At 44.1% G+C, this 26,278-nt stretch overlaps 1 protein-coding gene and 1 non-coding gene across 3 annotated transcripts in view; both read left to right on the top strand.

Annotated features, from left to right (window-relative positions):
* LOC101431320 (transmembrane protein 217) overlaps positions 1-24,202 on the top strand; it is a 65,210-nt gene extending 41,008 nt beyond the window's left edge. Inside the window, exon 3 of one of the 2 annotated variants that reach the window (XM_058306664.2) lies at positions 23,215-24,202. In XM_058306664.2, the coding sequence (XP_058162647.1) occupies positions 23,241-23,798 (558 nt within the window). In that variant the 5' untranslated portion in view covers positions 23,215-23,240 and the 3' untranslated portion in view covers positions 23,799-24,202. Of the gene's footprint in view, positions 1-19,862; positions 20,596-23,214 lie in introns of those variants that run through there. The other variant, XM_012521820.3, reaches the window with a different exon arrangement.
* Positions 10,416-10,553, top strand: LOC131280533 (small nucleolar RNA SNORA70). Its single transcript, XR_009188138.1, has one exon. It is a non-coding gene; the product is annotated as a small nucleolar RNA SNORA70 (small nucleolar RNA).
* Positions 24,203-26,278: the final 2,076 nt, after the last annotated feature.

Below are 26,278 nucleotides of genomic sequence, written 5' to 3'. Positions count from 1 at the left end.
AGAGTTTATAAAATCGTCTCACACGACTATTGTGAGGATGCACAAGTCCAAATTCCACAGGGCAAGCTGCAAACCAGGGAGTCCGATGAAGGTTCTTGGTAAGTTCCCCAGGGGACCCTGGCCGTCCAGCGTAGAGATGGGAATTCTCTAACTGCATGCTGAAATCACTTCTCCTTGACTGGACGAGACTTTACTCATTACTGAAGGCCAGTCTCGTCAGTTGACTGTAGATGTAATCAGCCATAGATGCAATCAACTCACTGATGCTTACACCCCATGAAATGCCCTTGTATTACAATTAGCCCAGTGCTTGTTTGACCAAACAGCTGGGTACCATTACCTGGCCGGGTTGACACATTAGCCTGACCATCACAGGGGGCCGGGAAAGCCAGTGTTCATCAAGAACCTGCTCTAATCAAGATGGTCTTTTATCAGCTTTAGGATGGATGGAGTCTCTCTGCTCAATGGGCTCACAAATCTCTGGGACAGATAAGGTACAAGAGAGTGATGAGATTGGTTTTGGAGCCAAAGAGATACAAGTTCAAATCCTAATTTTGCCTCTGACCAAATCCACAGTTAGGCAAAATTGCTGAACTTTTCTCTCAACATCCTCACTAATGGCCATTAGGATGACTATTATAAGTTGTACTGGTTTCAAGTGTCCCTCCAAAAGTCATGTCCCCCCGGAACCTGTGCCTGTGATGTTATTGGGAATTAGCAGATGTACTCAAACTAAACTGAGGACACTGGATGGTATCCTTATAGAGAGAGGGTTGGAGACACAGAGGAGACAGAGGAAGAATGCCATGTGAAGACAGAGCTTGGATTTATGTTGCCATAAACCAAGGAATGTTAAAAATTGCTGGCAACCACCAGAAGCTGGAAGAAGCAAGTACGTTTTCTTCCCTAGAGCCTTTGGAGGGAGCGTGGCCCTGCCAACTCCATGATTTGGGGCTTCTAGCTTCCAGAACTATGAGAGAATAAATTTCTTATTGTTTTAAGCCACTAGTTTGTGGCAATTTGTTACAGCAGGCCCAGAAAACTAAAAGTTTGGTATAAAACATTTTAAAACCAAATTTTAAAAAAAGCAGATGTGACTCAAGCAATTGGACTTATGCCTACCACATGGGAGGTCCACATTCAGTTCCTGGAGCCTCCTGGAGAAGGCAGTCTGGCACGGCAGGCAGGTGCAGTGATCTGATCCAAAAAGATAACGCAATAAAATAGACACAAAGAGGAAGGACGATGAGAGACACAACGAAGCAGGGAGCTGAGGTGGCTCAGGTGATTGAGCACCTCTCTTCCACATGGGAGGTCCCAGGTTCAGTATCTGGTGCCTCCTAAAGAGAAGACGAGCAGACACAGAGAGCACACAGCAGATGGACACAGAGAGCAGACAACAACCACAAACAACGAAGCGGGGGGATAAATAAATAAATCTTAAAAAAAAGAGCAAGAGGGTTTTGGAAACCGGGTTAAGGCCTCCAAACTCCTCCCCTAAAGAAGAAGAAAAAAATAACAATGTAAAAGATGGCACAAAACAATACACAACTTATTACTGACTTCATCGTAAAGATAGTAGTGACTCCGAGATTAAAGAGCGCCATATCTATATGAGGAGGTAGTGAATAGAACCATAGACTTGGTGAGATAGACACATAGACAAGGAAATTCTGCCAGATAAAATGAAAGAGTAAAGTCAAAGGAAATGAAGTTTAAGTAACAGATTACAGAACAGGGTAGGCTATTATAACCAAGAAACTACAAAAGGCAGTGGCTTATTTACAATAAGAGTACTTCTCTCTCTTGTAACAGTGATCCATGGCTGATAGGGTAGTCTGCCATATTCAGCAAGGGTTTTCAGGTCTGGGTCAAAGGTCAGTTTTGACCATAGCCAAGAATTGGACAGAGAGAAAGGGCCAGACAAGAGCACTCCTAATTCTCTCATGAGCAACACTATAAAAGGAACCCTTCTCACATCCCATTGGTCAGAATGCCGATGGCTACACCAAACTGCAAGTGAGGCTGGCAAATGTAGTTGTTAGCTGTGTGGCTGTGTGTCCACATGAACCTTGGAAGGACCTATTAGCAAAAGGAAGAAGGGAAAAATGGGTATTGCGAGAGCATTTCTTTGCCAGAAATAAACCATTAGGAGAAAAAGAAAAGAAAAAAGAAACCATTGGGAACCCAAATATCTTTATGAGATTTTTAGGGAACATAAAAAATCTGCTGTCTGCTTCAGGTAGGTGGGAGGCAGTGGACATAGCAAATACAATTATGCTGCAGGGACCTTTGGTAGGAGAGTATAGTACATATTTTCCACCCTGTTTTTTTGTTAGGGAACTCAGATACACTGAATTGGATTACTTATAATGCTTGGTCATAAAAATGTGTTATCATTAATACATGAATGGCACACTATCATTCTTTTATTTCCTAATTTGTTTCTTTGATTGTTTTTTAAAATTGTTATTCTGGTAACCTCTATACAACATGAAATTTCCAATTTTAACACTTTCAAATATATAATTCACTGTTGTTAATTACGTTCACAACGTCGTGCGACCATTAACACCATCCTTTACAAAAACTTTTCCATCACCCCAAACAAGAATTCTGTACCCATTAAGCATTAGCTGTCCATTCTTCACCCCCACCCCTAAGAGCCTGTAATCTACTCTCTGTCTCCATGAATTGGTACATTCCAGTTATTTCATGTAAATGAGAGCATACAGTACATGTCCTTTTGTGTCTGGCTTATTTCACTTAACATGATGTCTTGAAGGTCCATCCGTGTTGTAGCATGTATCAGACTTTCATTCCTTTTTATGGCTGAATAATATTCCATTGTTTGTATATATCACATTTTGTTTACCCACTCATCAGTTGATGGACGCTTGGGTTGCTTCCATCTTTTGGCTATTGTGAATAACACTGCTATGAATATTGAGTCTCTAGCCTCTGAAACGAGCATCTTTCTGGAACTTCCGTGGAAGATGGCAGAGAAGGGAGCTACAGGACACACTCCTCCTCCAAAAACAGCTAGTGGCAGGCAGAACTCTCTGAAACAATGGTTCTGGGGCTCCAGAGGTCAGAGGAGCGCTGTACAGCATCAGGGAAGAGCGGGATGGTGAGCCTGAGAAGCTACAGCAAAAAACTGTGAGTGGTTTACTCCATGGCAGAGGCTGGCGCCCATTCCTCCCCCTTCAAGGCAAGCACCTTAGGGGACGGGCTGCAGCTGGCTGCTGCAGGAGAGAGGAACACGGAGGCCTCCCTCCCTAGGAGCAGGGTTCTGGGGCATGGGCATGGCCAAGGGACAAGCATGGCTTCTGATCGGGGAGTTTGAACACTGGGTCCTGGCTCTGAATTACGATTCTAGCCTGCCCTGGACAGAGTTCCCCACAGACATTGTTTCAATACCACCCATGACAGGGGTGGAGCCTGTGATGGTTGAAAAAACACACTCTCTCCTTAGAGTTTCAGGGGACAGTTTGAAGAGGGCCAGCTACTGAGCAGGCCAGGAAAGCAAAATTTGGGGGAGCCAACAAAAAAAGACTTCTGGCATCTTTCCTGACCCTCTCTCCAGGGCTCTTTGAAAATGGTCTTAGCTTCTTCTGTGGGCCCTCGTCCTGTTTTGTTCAGTTAAACACGGGCACCTCTAAAGATCTAGAATAAGTTGTTTGAACCAAGTGACAAAGAAGAGCCTTAACACAAAGCCAATGTACAATAAAACCCTAGACAAGAGAGAGAAACTTGCCATCAGAGTAAACTCATCAAGATAATCAGATGCCTAGACATCAGCAAAAAATTACAGCCATACTAAGAAACAGGAAGATGTGGCCCAGTCAAAGCAACAAACAAAAAAGCTGGAGAAGACACAGTTTGGCATAACTAATCAAAGATGTTCAAACAAATCGCTTAACTCAATTCCAGGAGATGGAGGAAAATATGACTGAAGAGATAAAGGATATTAAGAAGACACTGGGTGAGCATAAAGAAGAATCTGAAAGCATGCAATGAAAAATAACAGAACTAATGGGAATGAAAATCACAATAGAAGAGATTAAAAAAACACTAGAGGGTACATATGTAGCTCGGTGGTTGAGCACCTACCTCCCATGTACAAGGTCCTGGGTTCAATCCCCAGTACCTCCTAAAAAACAGACAACAACAACAAACTAGATGGGAAGCGGACTTGGCCCAGTGGTTAGGGCGTCCGTCTACCACATGGGAGGTCCGCGGTTCAAACCCTGGGCCTCCCTGACTCGTGTGGAGCTGGCCCATGCGCAGTGCTGATGCGCGCAAGGAGTGCCCTGCCACGCAGGGGTGTCCCCGCGTAGGGGAGCCCCACGCGCAAGGAGTGCGCCCCATAAGGAGCCGCCCAGCGTGAAAGAAAGTGCAGCCTGCCCAGGAATGGCGCCGCCCACACTTCCCGTGCTGCTGACGACAACAGAAGCGGACAAAGAAACAAGATGCAGCAAATAGATACAGAGAACAGACAACCTGGGGAGGGGGGAATTAAATAAATAAATAAATCTTTAAAAAAAAAAAAACAAACAAACAAACTAGAGGCATACCACAGCAGATGTGAACAGGCAAAAGAAAGGATCAGTGAACTAGAAGATAGGACATCCAAAATCCTATAGGCAGAAGAACAGATAGGGAGAAGAATGTAAAAAATAGAGCAGGGTCTCAGGGAATTGATTGACAGCACAAGGCATATGAAAATACATGTCATGAATGTCCCAGAGGAGGGAGAGAAGGGAAAAGGGGCAGAAAGAATATTTGAGGAAATATTGGCCAAAAATTTCCCAATTCTGATGAAAGGCATAAATATACACATCTAAGAAGTGCAACATATTCTAGACAGAATAAATCATAATAGACCTACTCCAAATGCATAATAATCAGAATTTCGAATATCAGAGAATTTTGAAAGCAGCAAGAGAAAAGTGATTCATCACACACAAGTGATCCTCAATAAGAGTAAATACCAATTTCTTATCAGAAGACAAGGAGGTGAGAAGGCAGTGGTGTGATATATTTAAGGTATGAAAGAGAAAAACTGCCAGCCAAGAATTCTTTATCCAGAAAAACTGTCCTTCAAAAATGAGGGAGGGGAAAAGGATGTGGTTCAAGCAAATGGGCTCCCATCTACCATATAGGAGGTCCAGGGTTCAATGCCCAGGGCCTCCTAGTGAGGACAAGCTGGCCAGCACGGCAAGTTGGCCCACATGGAATGCCAGCCCATGCGGGAGTGCCGACCCACGCAGGAGTGCCACTCTGCACAGGAGTGTCAGCTGACATGGAGAACTGGCACAGCAAGATGACACAACAAGAGACACAGAGGAGAGACAATAAGAAGATGTAGCAGAACAGGGAGCTGAGGTGGTGCAAGAGAGTGATCAGCTCTCTCTCACTCTGAAAGGTCCCAGGATCAGTTTCCAAAGCTACCTAATGAGAATACAAGCAGACACAGAAGAACACACAGCAAATGGACACAGAGAGTAGACAACGGGCAGGGGAGTGGGGGGTATAAATAAATAAATTTTTTTAAAATGAGGGAGAGTTTAAAATATTCACAGATAAACAGAAACTGAGAGAGCTCATCAACAGTTGACCTACCTTACAAGGAATACTGAAGGGAATTATGCAGGCTGAAAGGAAAAGACAGGAAATGGAGTCCAGGAGGAGAATATAGAAATGAATATTATCAATAAGGCTAATTAAAAGAGTAAAAAGAGAAACAAGCATAATATATGACATATAAAAGCCAAAGGGTTGAAGTAGGTACTGCCTTTACAGTAAAAGCATTGAATGCTAATGGATTTAACTCCCCAATCAAAAGACATAGATTGGCAGAATGGAGATTATATATATATATATATATATGATCCATCTACAAGCTGTCCTCAAGAAACTCACCTTAGACCCAGGGACACAAATAGATTGAAAGTAGAAGTTTGGAAAAAGATATTCCATGAAAACAGTAACCAAAAACAAGCTATGGTAGCTAACTAATATCTAACAATATATACTTTAACTGCAAAATTGTTATAAGAGACAAAGAAGGATACTATGTATTAATAAAATATATAGTGAAAATACACCAAGAAGATATGACACTCATAAATATTTATGCACTAACCAGAATGACCCAAAATACACAAGGCAAATTCTGGCAAAACTGAGGGGAGAAATAGATATCCCTACAATAATAGTTGGAGACTTCAATACATCACTCTATCAATAGATAGAACATCTAGACAGAGAATCAATAAGAAAACAGATAATTTGAATAATATAATAAATGAACTAGACCTAACAGACATATACAGAACATTGCACCCAAAAGAGCAGGATATACATTCTTCTAAAGTGCTCGTGGATCATTCTCCAGGATATACCATATGCCGGGTCACAAAGCAGTCTCAATAATTTTTTAAAAAACTGAAATCGGAGTGAGAATTTTCCCTACTGTGTCTGATAAATGTTGTCAAGGTTTCTTTGCCAAGAAGGTGTTGTCCAAAATGCCTTTTGAGCTTTTAAAGATGAAACTCCACCATTTGCTAGGTTTTAAGTATGGAATGTTAAGATAGGACATAATAGAAGTGGTGGTCAGACAAATGGAAATGGTATGGTGACAAAAATACTGATGTGAAATGAACTCAGTATAATAAAGTAAAAAAAAAAAAATTGAAATCCTGGAAAAGAACTTTCTCTGACCATAATGGAATGAAGCTAGATATCAATAACAGGTGGATTTAACACTTTTTGTGATTTATGTATCTTTAAAAAAAAAAAGACAATTTAATACTAAATAAATAAATAACAGATGGAGAACTGGAAAATCCATAAACATGGAATTTAATAATACTCTCTTAAATAATCAGTGGGTCAAAGAAGAAATTGTAATGGAAATAGTAAGTATTAGAGACAAATGAAATAAAAAACACAACAATATCAAAAGTGAAGGCAGGGAAGCGGCTGTGGCTCAGGCTCTTGGGCTCCCGTCTACCATGTAGGAGGCCCAGGGTCCGATGCCCAGGGCCCGCTGGTGAAGGCGAGCTGGCCCATGTGGCGAGCTGGCCCACGCAGAATGCCGCCCCGTGCAGGAGTGCCGGCCGACATGGAGAGCTGGCACAGCAAGATGACACAGGAGAAAGAAGAGAAATAATAAGGGACGCAGCAGACCAGAGAGCTGAGGTGGCGCAAGAGAATGATCCTCTCTCCCACTCCGGAAAGTCCCACGATCAGTTCCCAGAGCTGCCTAATGAGAATACAAGCAGACACAGAAGAACACACAGCAAATGGACACAGAGAGCAGCCAATGGAGGGAGGAGAAATGAATTTTTTTGTTAAAAAGTGAAGGCAGTCGCCCTCTCAATCAGAAATGGAGTGGGCATCACCATCCCCAAATCCTCAAGATTGAGGAATGAACAAACATAAGGGGGGGGAAAGCAACTGTGGGCTAAAGTAGACTTATTATTATTCTAGCAGTGGAAGGACTTGTAACATTGCTATAAAGGCAGTGGTGACCAGAGGTTCTGAGGGGAGGGAGAGAGAAGAATAGGTGTAACATGGGGTACTTTGGGGTCATAGGAATCATTCAGCATGATATTGCAATGCTGGATACTGACCATTTTACATTTTCTCAAAACCTATAAAATTGTGCAGTGCAAAATATAAACTGTAATATAAACTTAGACTATGGTTAGTAGCAATACTTCCATATGTGTTCATCAGTTAACAAATGTACCACACTAATGAAAGATGTTGTTAATGCGGAAAAGCCTGTGTGTGGTGGTGGAGTATATGGCAATCCCCCTATATTTTTGATGTAGCATTTATGTAATCTAAAGTGTCTTTAAAAATAAAATAAAAAAGAAAGGTGAAGGCAGTGCTGAAATTTATAGCCCTAGATGCTTACATTAAAAAAGAAGACAGGAAGTGGATTTGGCTCAACAGATACGGCGTCTGCCTACCACATGGGAGGTCCAAGTTTCAAACCCCGGGCCTCCTGACCCGTGTGGAGCTGGCCCATGCGCAGTGCTGATGCACGCAAGGAGTGCCCTGCCACACAGGGGTGTCCCCCACATAAGGGAGCCCCACGTGCAAGAAGTGCACCCTGTAAGGAGAGCCACCCAGCATGAAAAAAGTGCAGCCTGCCAGGAGGGGTGCCGCACACACGGAGAGCTGACGCGGCAAGATGATGCAACAAAAAGAGACACAGATTCCTGGTGCCACTGACAAGAATACAAGCGGACACAGAAGAACACACAGCGAATGGACACAGAAAGCAGACTACTGGGGGCGGGGGTTGGCGGGGAAGGGGAGAGAAATAAATAAAAAATAAACCTTTCAAAAAAAGAAGAAAGAGCTAAAGTCAAAGACCTAACTGCATAATTGGAGGATCAAGAAAAAGAATAGTAAAATAATCCCAAAGCCAGCAAAAGCAAAAAAAATTACAAAATGAGAGCAGAAAGAAATGAAATTGAGAATAAAAATATGATAGAATTAACGAAACCAAAAGTTGGTTCTTTGTAAAGATGAATAAAAATGACAAACCGTTAGCTAGACTGACAAAGGAAAAAAAGAGAGAGAAGATGCAAATAAAATCAGAAATGAGAAGAGGGACATTACCACTGACCCCACAGAAATAGAAAGGATCATAAGAGCATACTATGAACAACTGTATGCTAACAAATTAGACAACCTAGATGAAATGCACAAATTCCTAGAAACACACAGACAACCTACACTGACTCTAGAAGAAACAGAGATCTTAACAGACCAAATACAAGTAAAGAGATTGAATCATTGATCAAAAGCCTCCCAACAAAGGAAAGGCCAGGACCAGATGGCTTCACAGGCGAATTCTTCCAAGCATTCCAAGAAGAATTAATACCAATCCTGCTCACACTCTTCCAAAAATTTTAAGAGAAGTGAGCACTAACTCATTCTATAAGGCCAAACAACACTCTAATACCAAAAACCAGATAAAGATATTACTAGAAAATTACAGACCAATTTCTCTTATGAATGTAGATGCAAAATCCTCTACAAAATACTTGCAAATTGAATCCAGCAACACATCAAAAGAATCATACACCATGATCAAGTGGACTTTATCTCAGGCATGCAAGTGTGGTTCAACACAAGAAAATCAATGAATATAATACACCACATAACAAATTGAAGAGGTAAAACCACATGGTCATCTCAATTGACTCAGAAAAATCATTTGAAACAATCCAGCATCCTTTCCTGATAAAAACACTTAGAAAGGTGGGATGCTTCCTTAATATTGTTAAGGGAATGTATGAAAAACACACAGCTAAGGGAAACGGACTTTGGCCCAGTGGTTAGGGCGTCCGTCTACCACATGGGAGGTCCGCGGTTCAAGCCCCGGGCCTCCTTGACCCGTGTGGAGCTGGCCATGTGCAGCGCTGATGCGCGCAAGGAGTGCCGTGCCACGCAGGGGTGTCCCCCGCGTGGGGGAGCCCCACGCGCAAGGAGTGCACCCCGTAAGGAGAGCCGCCCAGCGTGAAAAGAAAGTGCAGCCTGCCCAGGAATGGCGCCGCCCACACTTCCCGTGCCGCTGACGACAACAGAAGCGGACAAAGAAACAAGACGCAGCAAATAGACACCAAGAACAGACAACCGGGGGAGGGGGGGAAATTAAATAAATAAATACATCTTTAAAAAAAAAACAAAAAAACACACAGCTAACATCAGACTCAATGGTGAAAGACTGAAGTTTTTCCCTGTAAGGCCGAAACAGGACAAGGATGCCCACTGTCACCACTATTATTCAACATTGTGCTAGAACTTCTAGCCAGAGCAGAGAGGCAAGAAAAATAAAGGCATCCAAACTGGAAAGGAAGAAGTAAAACTTTCACTCTTTGAGGTGACATTATCCTATACAGAGAAAATTCCTAAAAATCTGCAACTAAGTTACTAGTGCTAATAAGCAAGCTGGGCAAAGTAGCAGGGTACAAGATCAACATGCAAAGACCAGTTGTTTTTCTATAAGTAATGTCTGAGCTGAGAAGGAAATCAAGAAAAACATACCTTTATAAGAGCAACTAAAAGAATCAAATACATAGGAATAAAGTTAAGCAAGGATGAAAAGGAACCTGCGCACATAAAACTACAAAACATTGCTTAAAGAAATCAAAGAAGACCTAAATAAATGGAAGGACATTGTGTGCACATGGATAAGAAGACTTAATATCGCCAAGATGTCAATTCTACCCAAAATGGTTGACATATTCCACACAATCCTAATCAAAATTCCAACAGCCTTCTTTGTAGAAATGGAAAAGTCAATTATCAAATTTATTTGGAAGGGTAAAGGGCCCTGAATAGCAAAAAAAAAAAAAAAAAAAAAATCCTGAAAAAAAGAATGAGCTCTGCAGCCAATTAAGCTGACTGGCCCCCTCTCCCCATGGGAGCCCGGTGGGCAGTGGCTGCAGACTGCAGCCTCCTTGTTAGTGTACATGGCTGTTGCCTGTACGGGGTCATTGCCCTAAGGGACCTTGGAGACACACCTTCCTTGCCTATTGCTGGTCCTGTCTGTGACCTCGTGCCATCCCCAATGTAGGCCCCAGATGGGTATGCAAGGTGCCTGTGGACAGCCTCAGGGTGTGGTGGCCCAGGTCCACATTGGCCAAGTCATCGTGTCCATCCTCACCAAGCTTCTGAACAAGGAACAGGTGACTGAGGCACTGCATCGGGCCAAGATCAAGTTCCCTGACCGCCAGAAACTCCACATCTCCAAGATGTGGGACTTCACCAAGTTCAATGCTGACGAATTCAAAGACATGGTGGCTGAGAAGCTCCTCATCCCGGAAGGCTGTGGGGTGAAACACATGCCCAATCGTGGCCCCTCAGACGAGTGGCAGGCCCTGCTCTCCTGAGGGCTTTGCCAGCACTGCCCTCACCTGACCTGTGCCCTCCAATAAATGACTTCCTGGCCATCTAAAAATAATAATAAAATTTAAAAAATAAATATGTTACCCCAGACTTTTAAGTACTGGGAATAATAAAAATCTTCAGAATCCTAAAAATAAAAAAAAGAATGGCGTTGGAAGACTCACACTTCCTGACTTTAAAGCATTTTACTGGGAAGCAGATGTGGCTCAAGCAACTGAGCTCCCACCTATTACATGGGAGGTCCCGGGAAAACTGGATAGCCATATCCAAAAGAATGAAAGAGTACTTACCTTGAACCTTATACAAAAAGTAGTTCAAAATGGATCAAAGACATAAATATAAGAACCAGCACCATAAAACTTCTAGAAGAAGGGAGCATCTTCAAGTACTAGTGGTAGGCAATGGTTTCTCAGACTTTATACCCAAAGCACAAGCAATGAAAGAAAAAAAAAAACTAAATGGGTCCTTCTCAAAATTAAAAACTTCTGTATGTCATAGAACTTTGTCAAGAAAGTGAAAAGGCAGCCTGCACAATGGGAGAAAATATTTGAAAACCACATATCTGGTAAGGATTTAATATCCAGAATATATAAAGAAATCCTACAACTCAACAATAAAAAGACAAACAACTCAGTTAAAATATGGACAAAGGATGTAAATAGACATTTTTCCAAAGAGAAAATACGAAGAGCTAAAAAGCACATGAAAAGATGCTTAGCATCAGTAGCTGTAAGGGAAATGAAAATCAAAACCACCATTAGGTGGGAAGCAGACTTGGCCCAGTGGTTAGGGCGTCCATTCCATCTACCACATGGGAGGTCCGCGGTTCAAGCCCGGGGCCTCCTTGACCCGTGTGGAGCTGACCCATGCGCAGTGCTGATGCGCGCAAGGAGTGCCCTGCCACTCAGGGGTGTCCCCCGCGTAGGGGAGCCCCACACACAAGGAATGTGCCCCGTAAGGAGAGCCGCCTAGTGTGAAAGAAAGTGCAGCCTGCCCAGGAATGGCGCCGCACACACGGAGAGCTGACACAGCAAGATGACGCAACAAAAAAAGAAACACAGATTGCCGGTGCCGCTGATGAGGATAGAAGTGGTCACAGAAGAACACACAGCGAATGCACACAGAGAGCAGACAACAGGGGGGTGGGGATGGGGAGAGAAAATAAATGAAAAATAAATCTTTAAAAAAAAAAAACCAAAAAAACCCTACCATGAGGGGGAGCAGATGTGGTTCAAGCACTTGAACTCCCACACGCCACAGGCGAGGTCCTGGGTTAAGGTCCCAGTGCCTCTTAAAGAAAACAAACACAAGCAGACAACGAGAAACAAAACAAAACAACAGTGAGCAGACAATGAGCAAAAAACAAAACAAAAAAAACCCATCCTTAGATATCACCCTAATACCAAAGACAAAACATGAAAAAAAGATTCCTTAAAGAATAAATGCAAACATCTCCAACAAAATACTTGCTAATTAAAATTAAAACAAACACAAAACAAAATACTTGCTAATCAGAACCAACAGCACATTAAAAGAATTATTCATCACGATAAGATGGGTTTTGTCCCAAGTATGCAAGGGTTGTTCAACACAAGAATATCAATCAATGTAAGACATCACATCATTAAACTGAGGAAGAAAAATCACATGATCATCTCAGTTGACACAGAAAAGGCATTTGACAAAATCCAACGTCCTTTCTTGATGAAAACTCTCCAAAAAATAGGAATAGAAAGAAACTTTCTCAAAATGATAAAGTGCATAAATAAAAAACCTACAGCTAACATTGTACTTAATTGAAAAAGACTGAAAGCTTTCCTGCTGCTCTCAGGAACAAGGCAAGGATGCCCATTATCACCGTATTATTGTTATTCAATATTGTGCTATAAGTTCTAGTTAGACCAATTAGGCAAGAAAGAGAGAGAGAAATAAAAGCCATTCCAATAGGAAAGGAAGAAATCAAACTTTATTTGCTGGTAACATAATCTGATATTTAGAAAATTCTGAAAAATCCACAACAAAGCTACTAGAACTAATAGACGAGTTCAGCAAAGTGGCAGGATACAAGATTAATACGCAAAATTCAGTTGCGCTTCTATATACTACTAATGAGAAATCTGAAGAGAAAATCAGGGAAAAACCCCATTCACAATAGAGACTAAAAGAATCAAATATTTAGGAATAAACCTAACTAAGGGCATAAAGGACTTGTATTCAGAAAAACTGCAAAACACTGTTAAAAGAAACCAAAGAAGACCTAAATAAATTGAAGGACATTCCATGTTCTTAGATTGGAAGACTAACTATCATTAGGATGTTGATTCTACGCAAATTTATGTACAGATTCAATGCAATCCCAATAAAATTTCCACCAGCCTGTTTTACAGAATTGGAAAGGCCAAGTATCAAATTTTTGGGGTAAGGGTACTAGATCCCAAATAGCCAAAAATATCTTTAAAAAAAGAATGAAGTTGGAGGACTCTTACTTCCTGACTTTAAAGCATTTTGCTTAGATATACAGTAAAAACAACATGGTACTGGCATAAAGATAGATATGCTGACCAATGTAATTGAATTGAGTGTTCAGAAATAGATCCTCAAATTTATGGGAAAGTGATTTTTGACAAGGCTATCAAGCTCACCCAGCTTGGGCAGAATAGTCTATTTAACAAATGGTTCTAGGAGAACTGGATATTCATAGACAAAAGAAAGGAGGACCCCTATCTCACACCTTATACAAAAATTAACTCAAAATAGATCAAAGACTAAACCCCCTCTTGATGGAGAGGGGGACTGAACATAGCCATCCCAGGTCCACAAGATGGAGGAATAGAGTATGGATTAGAGTGGACTTACTGGTGTTCTGCTGGGGAACTATTGTGATGAGTAAGGGAAGAAATTGTAGTAGTGATGTGGAGAGGGTGGCCACGGTGGCTGCTGATGGTTGGGAGAGGGAAGAAGAGATATGGTGTGGGGGCATTTTCAGGATTTGGAGTTGTCCTAGGTGGTGCTGCAGGGACGGATGCTGGACGTTGTGTGTCCTGCCGTGGCCCACTGGGTGGACTGGGGGAGAGTGTGGACTACAATGTGGACCACTGTCCATGTGCTACAGCGGTTCTCCAGAATGTATTCGTTGGGTGCAGTGGATGTGCCACAGTGATGGAAGAGTTTGTTGATGTGGGAGGGGTGGCATGGGTGGGGTGGGGGGTATATGGGGACCTCATATTTTTTTAATGTAACATTTAAAAGAAAATAAAGAAAAAAATAGATCAAAGACCTAAATATACAAGTGAAAACCATTAAATTCCTATCAGAAAATGTAGGGCTCCAAAAAGGACATGAGAAAATATTCAACATCATTAGCTATTAGAGAAATGCGGATCAAAACTACACGGAGATATCATTTCACACTTTACAGAATGGCCATTATTACAAAAACAGAAAACTAAGTGCTGGAGATGTGTAGAAATAGGAACCCTCCTTCACTGCTGGTGGGAATGTAGAATCGTGCAGCCTCTGTGGAAGGCAGTTTAGCGGTTCCTCAGGAAGCTAAATATAGAGCTGCCGAATGATCCAGCAATCCTGTTACTAGGAATCTATTCAGAAGAACTGAAAGCAAGGACGCGAACTGACGTTTGTACCCCAGTGTTCATAGCAGCACTATTCACAATTGCTAAAAGATGGAAACAACCCAAGAGTCCATCAACCGATGAGCAGATACACATAATGGGGTATATAAGTACAATGAAATACTATTCAGCTGCAAGAAGAAATGAAATTGGGATGCATATGACAACATGACTGAACCTTGAGGACATTATATTGAGTGAAATAAGTCTACACAAAAGGACAAATATTGTATGGTCTCAAATATGAACTAAAACAATGAGTAAACTCATGGAGGTAAATTCTAAAGTAAGGCTGAATGTGGGTTGAGAATGGAAGCTGATGTGTACTGTGTATAGAATTTTTAATAAGGTTTTTTATAAATGTGTGGAAATGAGTAGTTGATGGTAATACATTATAGTGAATATAACTAACACTGCTGATTTATCAATGTGATTGTGGCTAAAAGGGGTAGTCTGTGGATAAATATCAATTGAAAAGAAGCTAGAGAATAATGTAGAGACTATGTAACTGGTTTTGGTGAAGGATGAAGATTGTGGTTAATAGTATAAGAATATTCTTCCTGGGAGTGGATGTGACTCAAGCAGTTGAGCGCCTGCTTGCCACATGGGAGGTCCCAGGTTCAGTTCCCGGTGCCTCCTAAAAAGAAATAAACAACAAACAAACAAATGAAATATCCAACTCAGGGGACCCTATGTGGCTCAGTGGTTGAGCGCTGGCTGTCTGCGTACGAAGTCCCAGGTTCAATCCCTGGTCCCAGTACCCACCCCCCACACCCAAAGAATATTCTTCCTTTACAAAGTGTTATGTATATACTGATACATGGGAAAATTACAACTAGTGTAGTTTATGGATTATAGTCAACAGTAATACTGTAATATTTTTGCAGCAATGGCAAAGAAGATATATCAATTCTAAGGGACAAGAATAGGAAGGTATAAGGGGGTATGAGATTTCCCCTTTTGGAGTAAGGAAAAATTCTAAAATTGACTGAGATAATGACACACAACTCTATGATGAATATGAGAGCCACTGAATGTACACTTTGAATAGACTGTGCAAAGCATGGGACGTGTAACACAATCCTGTAGTGGGAGAGGAAATACTTAACAAATATGAGAACGTTCTTTCATGAACTGTAACAATTATATTATATAATATTAATACAGAGTGTCTTTAACTGGGTGCATTGGGGGAAAATGCCCCAAATGTAAGATTTTGGCTATAGTTAGTAGTAATGTTTTGACCATGCTCTTTCATAGTTTTTATAAAAATGTGTTGGTAGGGTAATGTACGGGAAACTGGTATGATGATATGCATGTTTGTTTTGTAAGTTCACACACATATTGCTTATGGATGTTCATGTATGAATAATAAACTTCAATTTTTAAAAGCTTAAAAAAACAATTAAATATCATTTCGCATCTACTAGACTGGCCATCTTTTAAAAAAAGCAGACAATTGCAAGTTTTGGAGAGAATGTAGAGAAAGAGGAACACTCATTTACTGCTGGGTGGGAATGTAAAATGATGTAGCCACTGTGGAAGAGTTTGGTGCTTCTTCAGGAAATTCAGTATAGAATTACTATATGATCCCACAATTCCACTACTAGGTATATACCCAAAATAAGTGAAAGCAGAATGCAAACAAACATTTGCGCAGTGATGTTTATAGCAGCATTATTCACAATTGCCAAAAGTTGGAAGCAACCCAAGGGTCCCTCAACAGATGAATGGATAAACAAAATGTGGTATATACATACAATGGAATATTATTCAGCTGTGAAAAGGAATGAAGTCCTGATGCATGCAACAACATGGATGAGCATTTTGTTGTGTGAAATAAGTCAGCCACAAAAGAACAAATATTGTATGATCTCACCAATCTGAACTGAACATAAATAAATAAATAAATCTTTAAAATAAATAAATTGGCCATGGATGTATGGGTTTATTTCTGAACTCTCAGTGCTTTTCCATTGGTGTATATCTGTCCCAGTGCCAGTACCACACTGTTTTGGTTACTGTAGCTTTGTAACAAATGCTGAAGTAGGGAAATGTGAGTCCTTAAACTTTTCAGGATGGTTTGGCTATTTGGAGCCTATTTGTTTGTTTTTTAATGCCATAATGAACACTTGTGAAACCCTCATTCAACCCAAGATGCAGAAGATTAACAGTAACTCACGTTTATCTCTCTGCACCTTCCCGATTCCTGACCCCTGCCCTTTAGAGGGGTAACCACTATCCCTTTATAATTCCCTTTCTTTTTAAAATAAAGTTCAATCTGCTTATCTATGTATGGTCAAACAATATATTGTTTAATTTAGTGTTTTTTTTAAATTTTATGATAAGGTTATCATACTGTATGCTCTCAATTTTGAAACATTTACTAGCTGGGTATAGAGCCCTAGGTTGGCAGTTGTTTTCACTCAGCACATTGAAAATATAATTCCACTGGATTTGGGTTTTCTTTATGCATTCATCAGGGTTGTCAGGAGAAACAGAGCCAACAGGATAGGTAGTTAGACAGACAGATATAGATGTATGTGGATCTTATGTGATTTATTACTCTAGGAATTGTGAATGTGGGGATTGGCAAATCTGAATTCCAGAGGGCAGGCTGCAAACTGGGAACCCAATGAGTGCTTTGATGAATTCCCCTGGAGAAGCTGGTTGACTAAAGTAGAGAGAGAAGGTCTTCTCCTGATGCTGACATCACCTGTGTTCCTCATCAAAGGCCTTGAACGGATTAGATGAGACTTCTCTCATTGCTGAAGGCAGTTTCCTTTGTTGATGTAAATCCACGAAATACCCTCACAGTGACGATCAATCCAGTGCCTGCTGGACCAAACAACCGGACACCGTAACGTAGCCAGTTTGACACATGAACTTAACCATCATGCTTTAGATGTCTAAACATTACTCTTTTGACGGGAATCTTTTTCCCTTGGCTACTTTCAAGATCTTCTTTTAGTATTTGGCATTTAGCAGTTTCACTCCCATGTGTCTAGGCACATATTTCTTTTTATTTATCCCACTAATGATTAGTTAGGTTTCTTGAATCTGTAGATTGTCTTTTTTCAGTTGTGCAAATCCACAGCTATTATCTCTTCAAATATGTTCCACCATTATCTCTATATTTCAGGAGCTTTCATTAAGTGTATTCAAACCATATTATTATATCCTTCATGTTTCTTAACTTCCTCTCCATTTTCTATCCTTTTGTCTTTCTGTGCTATGTTCTGGATAATTTATCCTGACTTATCTTCTAGTCAACTAATTCCCCCTTCATCTGTGTCCACTCTGCCACCAAACATCTCCACTGAATTTTATTTCAGGTCTTGAATTTTTCATTTCTAGAAATTCTATTTGGTTCTCTTTCAAATCCACTAGGTTATTTTCTACAGTTTCCTATTTCTACATATATTTTCAACCTTATCTTTTATTTATTTAAATGTAATCATCATAATTGTTTTATAACCTGGTATTTTTTGCAGCTCTGTTTTTTTCTGCTGGCTGGCTTTTCTGCTGGTTCTCACAGTGCTTTGTTTCTCCCGTGCTTGGTTAGTTTTCACTCTGTATTGATTATTGTCTCTGAAAAATTACTGTGGGTAATTCTTTCAGGACCAGCTTAAAGGCGCCTTCCTCCAGAGAAGATCTGAGCTTGCTTCTGCCAGGCATTTGGGCACCTTCCAGTTCAGGACCACTTTGAACTAGACTCATAACTTAAAAGTTTCTCTTTATTTATTTATTTTTAAAAAGATTTCTTTTTATTTATTTCTCTCCCCTTCCCCCCATCTCCCCCCCAGTTGTCTGCTCTCTGTGTCCATTCTCTGTGTGTTCTTCTGTGACTGCTCCCATCCTTATCAGCGGCACGGGAATCTGGGTTTCTCTTTGTTGCGTCATCTTGCTGTGTCAGCTCTCCGTGTGTGCGGCGCGGTTCCTGGGCAGGCTGCACTTTCTTTCGCTCTCGGCGGCTCTCCTTACAGGGCGCACTCCTTGCACGTGGGGCTCCTCTACACGGGGGACACCCCTGCATGGCAGGGCATTCCTTGTGCACCTCAGCACTGCGCATGGGCCAGCTCCACACGGGTCAAGGAGGCTGGGGTTTGAACCGCGGACCTCCCCCGTGGTAGGCGGACGCCCTATCCATTGGGCCAAGTCCGCTTCCCTCTCTTTAATGCTTACTGTAATTTAGGCTACAAATACACATACAGGCCAGTTTATGGTTTCAGTGCCTCAAGGAGAGTTTTCTCCCATCTGCTCAGCATAGTACCAAGTTAGCTTTTCCTTAGAGTCTTCAGGAGGACAGATGCGGGGCAGGTTTACTGCTGGTTCACTTTCACCCTTTGGAAGGCCATGATTAACGTAGAGAAGGCCTCCTAATAGACTCCCCACCTCCGTGATCCCTGAGCTGTTATTCATTCCTTCTTATCCTGCAGAGCTGTCATCATGAAATTCAAGTTTGCCCAGATCTTAAAATGCCCTCTGGCTTCCATGCCTGCTTACCTCTTCTAGTTCCTGCACTGCTAGAGACTTTGGCCTCCTAAGCTGGGTAGCAATTAAAAGTATTTTATCTAGCATTCGTAGTTGTTTTTAGCAGCAAATTAGCCTAACTGACTTAACTAATCCTAGGTCTGCTCTCATTTCTTTTCTCCTTTCTTCTCCTTTCTTGTCCTTCTTCCTGTTGGTTATTGTTTCCCCTCATTTCTTAAGTTGTTTTTTCCTAAGTTTTCATCACCTGCTCTCCGCAGCAGAGCTATTGAGCTGCCCTGAGTTTTTCCCCTGAGATGCCTGTACTCTAACCTGGGCCCGTGCCGCCCACCTCCACCACCAGGAGGCGGTCGTGCTTACGCGAGGCAATGCTAGAGGTAAGAAGGGCATCTCAGCCAGCATTTCCTAACTCAGTATTCTCTAACACCAGCTACACATTAAAATCCCTGGGAAAGGTCTGAAAATGTGCTGATGCCTGGGTCCCACCCAGAGCCGTCCTGATGGGCCTGGGCTCGGGACTGGGCGCAGGGTCTTTCAGGGACGCTACCGCGGTGCCAGGTCTGCGCACCACTGCTCCCGCTTATCCGCTCGCCGCCGCTCGCCTCGGCCCGCAGCCTTCCTCCCTGCCTCCTCCGCCCAGCAATTCTACGCCGTCTTCTGGCTTCCCAAGGCGATTCGCTGGGTGTCCCTATTTCTCTCCGTCCTTTCCCCAGGGTGGGTTCGGGGGTGGAGGCGGGCGACGCTCGCTGGTCGGCGGCTTGTGAGGAGCCAGCACGCCCCTGACGGTGTCTGTCTTCACGGCAGGTCTCAGCATGAAAGAGCAGCACTGGTGCGGGATGACCGCCAAGACGGGCAGCGTGCTGTCAGGGGTCTTCAGCATCATCGCCACCGACCTGTACCTCATCTTTGAGGAGAAGCACATCAAGAGCGGCAGGTGCGCCGGCGCCAGGCCGCAGCACGCCGCCGTCAACAGCATGGCGGCCGTGTTCCTCCGCTGCTGGCTCTGGACCGCTGTCCTCCTCACCTCTTTCGTCACCTTTGCTGTCAGCCTCTTCTTCCTGTACTCGGTGTATGCCCAGAAGTTCCAGGGCCTGGTCATCTATGCCATCTGGATCCCTCTCTTTGAAGCCATCAACACCGTCGTCCAAATCGCCACCCGCAACGACACCAGCCTGGTGGAGGCCAAGGCGCTGCGCTGGTTCGGCTTGCTGTCCCGCGTCCTCGCGCACTGCTTCTGGATGTTCTTCGTCGTCGCCTACGCCCACAAGATCTACAAAAGCAAAAGCCAGGGCAACATCCTCTCCTACAACCGGCGTATTTCTATGGGCAGCGGGGAATTCCCGCGGCGGAAGTCAAACTTGATCAGCTTTACCCGCCGCTATAACGAATAACGTTGGCCCTTTCTTGTCCCCGCAGAGGCAGGCTCCCCGAGTTCTCACGGCAGCTCCGTTTCCGTTTCTTTCTTTCGCTTTTCCCCGAGCAGCTCAGCACGCAGAGGCCCTGCTGCCACCTGTCAGAGGAGCGTGGCGGCCGCCGCGGTTCCCCGCTCGTGGAGGGTGCTTAGTTAAAGGAGCCTGTTATTTACCAAGCTCCCCTGAGTCCCTCCTTGCTCTTCCGCTCCGCGCCACCTTGGTGCCTACGAGGAGGGCAGGCGAGTCCCAGGGGGCTCAACGGCAGTGTGGCAGGCCCTTCAACTCGCAAGGCCACCTCAGCATGGGACCCACAGCTCTCTAACTCTGGGGCAGGGAAATCTGTGTGATTAGCTCAGGTTTCTGCAGCGCGAAGGACACTGCCCACGCTGTGCGGTGGATGCAGGCTATGGTTTTCCCTCCTATGTTCTCTATGCTATATTCTAAACAAGAAAAAGAATAAAAATAGAGAAAAATCATTGTTAATTTCTGTCTTGAGTTCCTGTCCCCCCAGTTTGTCAAAGAGTACAAAAGGCACTTGGGGAGCAGATGCGGCTGTAGCAGTTGAGTGCCTTCCCCCCACGTGGGAGGTCTCGGGTTCAGCTCCCCGTGCCTCCTAGAAAAAAACAAAAACACAACAAGCAAACTAATGAGAAAAACAACTCGGGAGCTGAAGTGGGTCCCTGGCTGAGCGCCAGCTTCCCATGGACCTCAAAAAAAAATAGACACTTGGTTAATCAAAAGGTGTTAGTTAAAATTTTCTGTGTCTTTCACTGTCCTGTGCTCTGTAGGGGGATACAAGAAAAGTATAAGCTGCAAGGCCTGACCTTGAGGATTTTACAGTTTCATAAAAAAAACTAAATTACTATTTATGAACCAATTAACCAACCATATAAGACAGTACATGATTACACTCTATCAGAGATCAACAAACTCCACCTTTTGTTTAGCCCCTGAAACTATCAGAAGCACTTTAAGCTCGGGTGGAAAGCAAGCTGAGAAAACTTCTACTACAATTGTCAGAAGTTATGTTGAAGGATTTTTGGGGGGTTGTTTAATAGCCTTATTGAGGTATATAATTGACATACAATGAGCCGCACATTTTAAAAGTGTGTAATTTGATAAGTTTTGACCTACGTATATGGCCATGAAACCATCACCACAGTCAAGCTGATGAACATATATACAGATCACCCCCAAAAGTTTCCTCATCATCCCCGCCCCTGTCCCTCCAATCTCCCCCAACGCCAGGCACTGATATGGTTTGTGTCCCTATGGCTTAGTTTGCATTTTCTACAGTTTTATATAAATGGAATCACACAGTAGGTGCCCTGTTTTTGCCCGGCTTCTTTCACTCGGCATGATGCCTTGGAGACTCCATGTCGCTGCGTCTCTCCATAGTTCATTCTTCTTGATTGCCGAGCAGCCTTCCACGGCGTGGATGAGCCACAGTTTACCCACTCACCCACCGAGGGACCTCTGGATGCTCTGTTTTTGGCGATTATGGATAAGTACACTATTAACATTTGTGTATAAGTCTTCGTGTGGACATACACTTTTGCTTACCTTAGATAAATGACCACTTTAACTTTTTAAGATACCGCCAGGCTCTTTCCCAGGCAGCTCTGCCATTTTACATTCCCATCAGCAATCGATGAGAGCTCCAGTTCTTCCACCGCCTCACCAGCAAATAGTATTTCATTTTAGTCATTCTAATAGATGTATAATGGTATCACATTGTGAGAGTTTTTTTTTAATTGTTAAAGAATTTATTTTGGTAAAATAGATACAACATAAATTTGGCCACAGCGTGCCAGTGGGGTGGACAAAGAGGAGGGAGGCTTGCTCTGGAGGCCTCGTTCAGGAGCCAGTAAGAAGCAATCCTGGTGGGGGGGGGTGTCCTGGGCAATGAGACCAACCCAACTCAGCCTCGGGCCACTGAGTAATAAACAACCCCCCCCACCCCACACCCCTTATCAGGGGCCGCTGGAGCTCTGGGCACCTCCGCCCTGGATGGGTTTGCCCTCTGGGGTTCAGATCTAAACTAGGCTGCAACCAGAGATCTGTCCTGTGCTCTTCATCCAGGTAACTGTGGCTCACTGGTAAAGCATCTGAGCTCTGGGCAGAGGAGATAGCGAGTTCTGAATGTAGAAACCTTCCCCCGTTCCACTTGCTGCCAGCCAAGCCCTGTGACTTGGCAAGTCTTGGGCAGACCAAGGAAGCAAAGCAAGGAAATTTCATTTCTAAGGCCTTGGAAGGAAGGAGGGGGCAGGGAGGCAGAAGAGGTTTAGAGATGATTCCAGGCCCTTTAGAAGCCATCCTGATTTTGTGACTTCAGAGAAACAAACTCCTGTTAGTGGAGCCCAGAACTGACTCCACGATTGTCCCAGAGACAGCAGCTTCCTAATTCCAACAGGGAGCACCCTTTCTGCCACCTTAGAGCAAAGCTGTGTCCGATATGTGCAGTCAGCGGCGGGCTTAGCAGCACAGAACAGCAGAGCTGGAAGCCACTTTAGGAGAATCCCAGGCCAGCAATGCCCTCATTTCACAACGACGTGGTTACCTACAGCTAATTAGGTCAGACCACAGACCAGACCCCTTATCCTTTGACTTCCAACCCATCGCCTGCCCATATACCAGACTTGCTCTCAGCATCCTCGTTTACATCCTGGCTTGGGGAATTTGTCTAGGGCTAGCTCTGCCCGTCTTGTCATATGTCCTCATGATTTTTATCTTTTTTTCTGCAGGAGATGCTTTGGTAAACAAGTATAAAATGAGTGCCAGAAAGTACTCCTTCGTGGTGGGCATCTTCTCTGTCCTCAACACCGTCCAGTTCCTCATCTTTGAGCTGTATCAGGTTACATTCATTGGCTTCGAGGAGGACAGGTTCAGCATCTACATAGAAAAAGAGCCCGGGATCGTCTCCTGGATCCTGGTCCACAGGGATTACATCAGCCACTTCCTTTCCGTTACCACCATCCTGGTCAGCTGCTTCCTCCTTTACTGCATCTACATGAATGTACACGTGGGGCTGATGATCTATGCCATGTGGATTTTCCCCTATGAGATCGTCAGCTTCTCTATGGTCCTGCTCATCAACAGGAACACCAAAGAGCAGTTCAAGGAGCTACGTTACCTGAACTTGATCTTCCAAGTCTCCCGCATGCTCCTGCACTTCTGCTCTCTGCCCTACGTCATTAAGCATGCATACTTTCTTTACAAGGACCACAAGGCTGCAAGCACGGCAATCCGGCACCGGCGTTCCTCCATCAGCACGGTCGACTCGTGGTCACCAGTCAGGCTGGGAGCCATGTACCCTAAGTTCAGCTGAAGCATGCCAGGAAGGAGAGTGCGGGCAGTGCTCCCCAACCATGGAGTCCTCCTTTTCCTGCCAGCCTTCTGGGAATGATTGCTTGCCTTTCTGGGTTCTTGAGTTTTCTGCACTGAGGGTTGATTCTGGGGACAGGGACGGGGTGGGGCGGGAGGGAGGCTGCACCGATCAGTTATTGTGCACGTGTATGAGTTGTTTTAGCGTTTAATTATACACTCTGTATGCTTGCTTAACAGTCGTGTTGGTGTATGCTCTTGTCTTTTGTGGTCCCCGCCTCGCTGCACAGGCTTAGTATCTAATTTTTCTCTTGTGGATGGCCCCACAGATGCAGGGTGCTTCTCGGTCCTTTTGGGGCCTTGCTGTCCAATAGAACTTTCCACGCTGATGGAAATGCTCTCAATCTACACTGTCCACTAGCTACGTATGGCTATTGAGCGCTTGCACTGTGGCTGTTGGACCCGGGAATCAAATTTCACATTTTATTCCATTTTAATTCATTTCAATTTCAGTTTCAATGGCCACGTGTTAGCTGGCTCATGACTACCTTTTTGGGAAGCACAGTAACCCGGAGCCTCGTTTCACTCCTGCCAGGAAGCGTAGCAAGGACTCCTGTCCAGCTCCGTGCATTACTCTGCTTCTCTCGCCCTTTTCAAGAAGCAGTCCCTTGCCTGGTTCATAATGAAACGGCAAGAAGAATTATTTCAGAAAGCTCTTAACTTCAGCTTAACTATTGACATCTTTTTTTTTTAAGATTTCTTTTTTATTTATTTCTCTCTTCTCCCCCCCCCCCCCACCAGTTTTCTGCTCTCTGTGTCCATTCGCTGTGTGTTCTTTTGTGTTCACTTGTATTCTTGTCAGCGGCACTGGGAATCTGAGTCTCTTTTTGTTGCGTCATCTTGCTGCGCCAGCTCTCTGTATGTGACGCCATTCCTCGGCAGGTTGCACATTTTTCGTACTGGGCAGCTCTCCTTACGGGGCGCACTCCTTGCACGTGGGGCTTCCCTACGTGGGGGACACCCCTGCGTGGCACGGCACTCCTTGAGCACATCAACACTGCGCATGGGCCAGCTCACCACAGGGGCCAGAAGGCCCTGGGTTTGAACCCTGGACTTCCCATGTGGAAGGTGGACGCTCTGTCAGTTGAGCCAAATCTGCTTCCCACTATTGACATCTTGGACTGGAGAATTCTGTATTGGTTGGGGGCCATCCTGTGCATTATGGGATGTTTAGCAGCATCCCTGGCCTCTACCCACTACATGCACCCCCTCCTCCAGGTGTGACAACCAAAAATATCTGCAGACATGGTCAAGCATCAAAAATGTCTGCAGAGGGAAGCAGATGTGTCTCACACAGTTGGGCTCCCATCTACCACATTGGAGGTCCAGGGTTTGATGCGCAGGGCCTCCTGTTGGAGGCGAGCTGGCCCGTGTGCCGAGCCGGCCCATGCAGAGTGCCAGCCTGCACAGGAGTGCCAGCTGATGCAGAGAGCTGGCGCAGCAAGATGACACAACAGTAGACACAGAGGAGAGACAATAAGAAGACGTAGCAGAAAAGGGGAGCTGAGGTGGTGCAAGAGAATGGTCGCCTCTCTCCCACTCCGGAAGGTCCCAGGATCGGTTCCTGGAGCCGCCTAATGAGAATACAAGCAGAGACAGAGGAACACACAGCAGAGGGACACAGAGAGCAGACAACTGGGGAGGGGAGAAGCGGAGAGAAATTAAAAAATAAATAAAAATAAATAAATCTTTAAAAAAAAGTGAAGTCAAAGGACACTTTTTGCTTTGGCCACACCCCTCCAAACCATGAGCCGAATGACAGTAGTGCACTTTTTAAAAAATATATTTATTTTTAGGTGCTGGGGCCGGGGATTGAACTGGGGACCTCGTGTATGGTAAGCCAGTGCTCAACCGCGAAGCCACATCGGTTTCCCTGAGTTGGTTTTGTCATTTGTTTTGCTTATTGTTTGTTTTTGTTTTTTTCAGAAAGCACTGGAAACCAAGCCTGGACTTTCCATGTGGGAAGCAGGGGCTCAACCGCTGGAGCCACGTCGGCTCCCAGCAGTGCACTTTCATCAAGCACTCTCCACGCACCAGCTTCTGTGCTAACAAGCCACTAAATTCTCCCCACCAGCCTGGGAGGGACAGATTTGGGTCCAGGCCAGCTCCCAAGATGGCCACAAGATGGCAGTCAGCTATAGGCTTTCTTTCCTCAGTTCTGTTTGCCTGCTCTGCCGGGCCCCTGGGGCTGACTGACGGGGGATTTGGAGCGCTTCCAGCTGGTGCCTGGGGACTGATGGCGACTGTCCCCACCCTCCTCTCAGAGGTGAGCTTTGTCTGGTGGTGACTCAGGACCAGAAACAAACACCAAACAAAATGGGTAGACTTGCAGGGTCGCTGTGGATGCTGGGGAGGACTGGGGGGGCAAAGCTTGTGGGGACAGGAGACCCGCGCGTTGAAGAGGTCGAGGGAGAAGCAGATGCC

Source organism: Dasypus novemcinctus, chromosome 11 (assembly GCF_030445035.2).
Source record: "Dasypus novemcinctus isolate mDasNov1 chromosome 11, mDasNov1.1.hap2, whole genome shotgun sequence".
NCBI lineage: Eukaryota > Metazoa > Chordata > Mammalia > Cingulata > Dasypodidae > Dasypus > Dasypus novemcinctus.
Note: the sequence above shows the minus strand (reverse complement) of the source record. Positions and strands in the feature narration are given on the sequence as shown.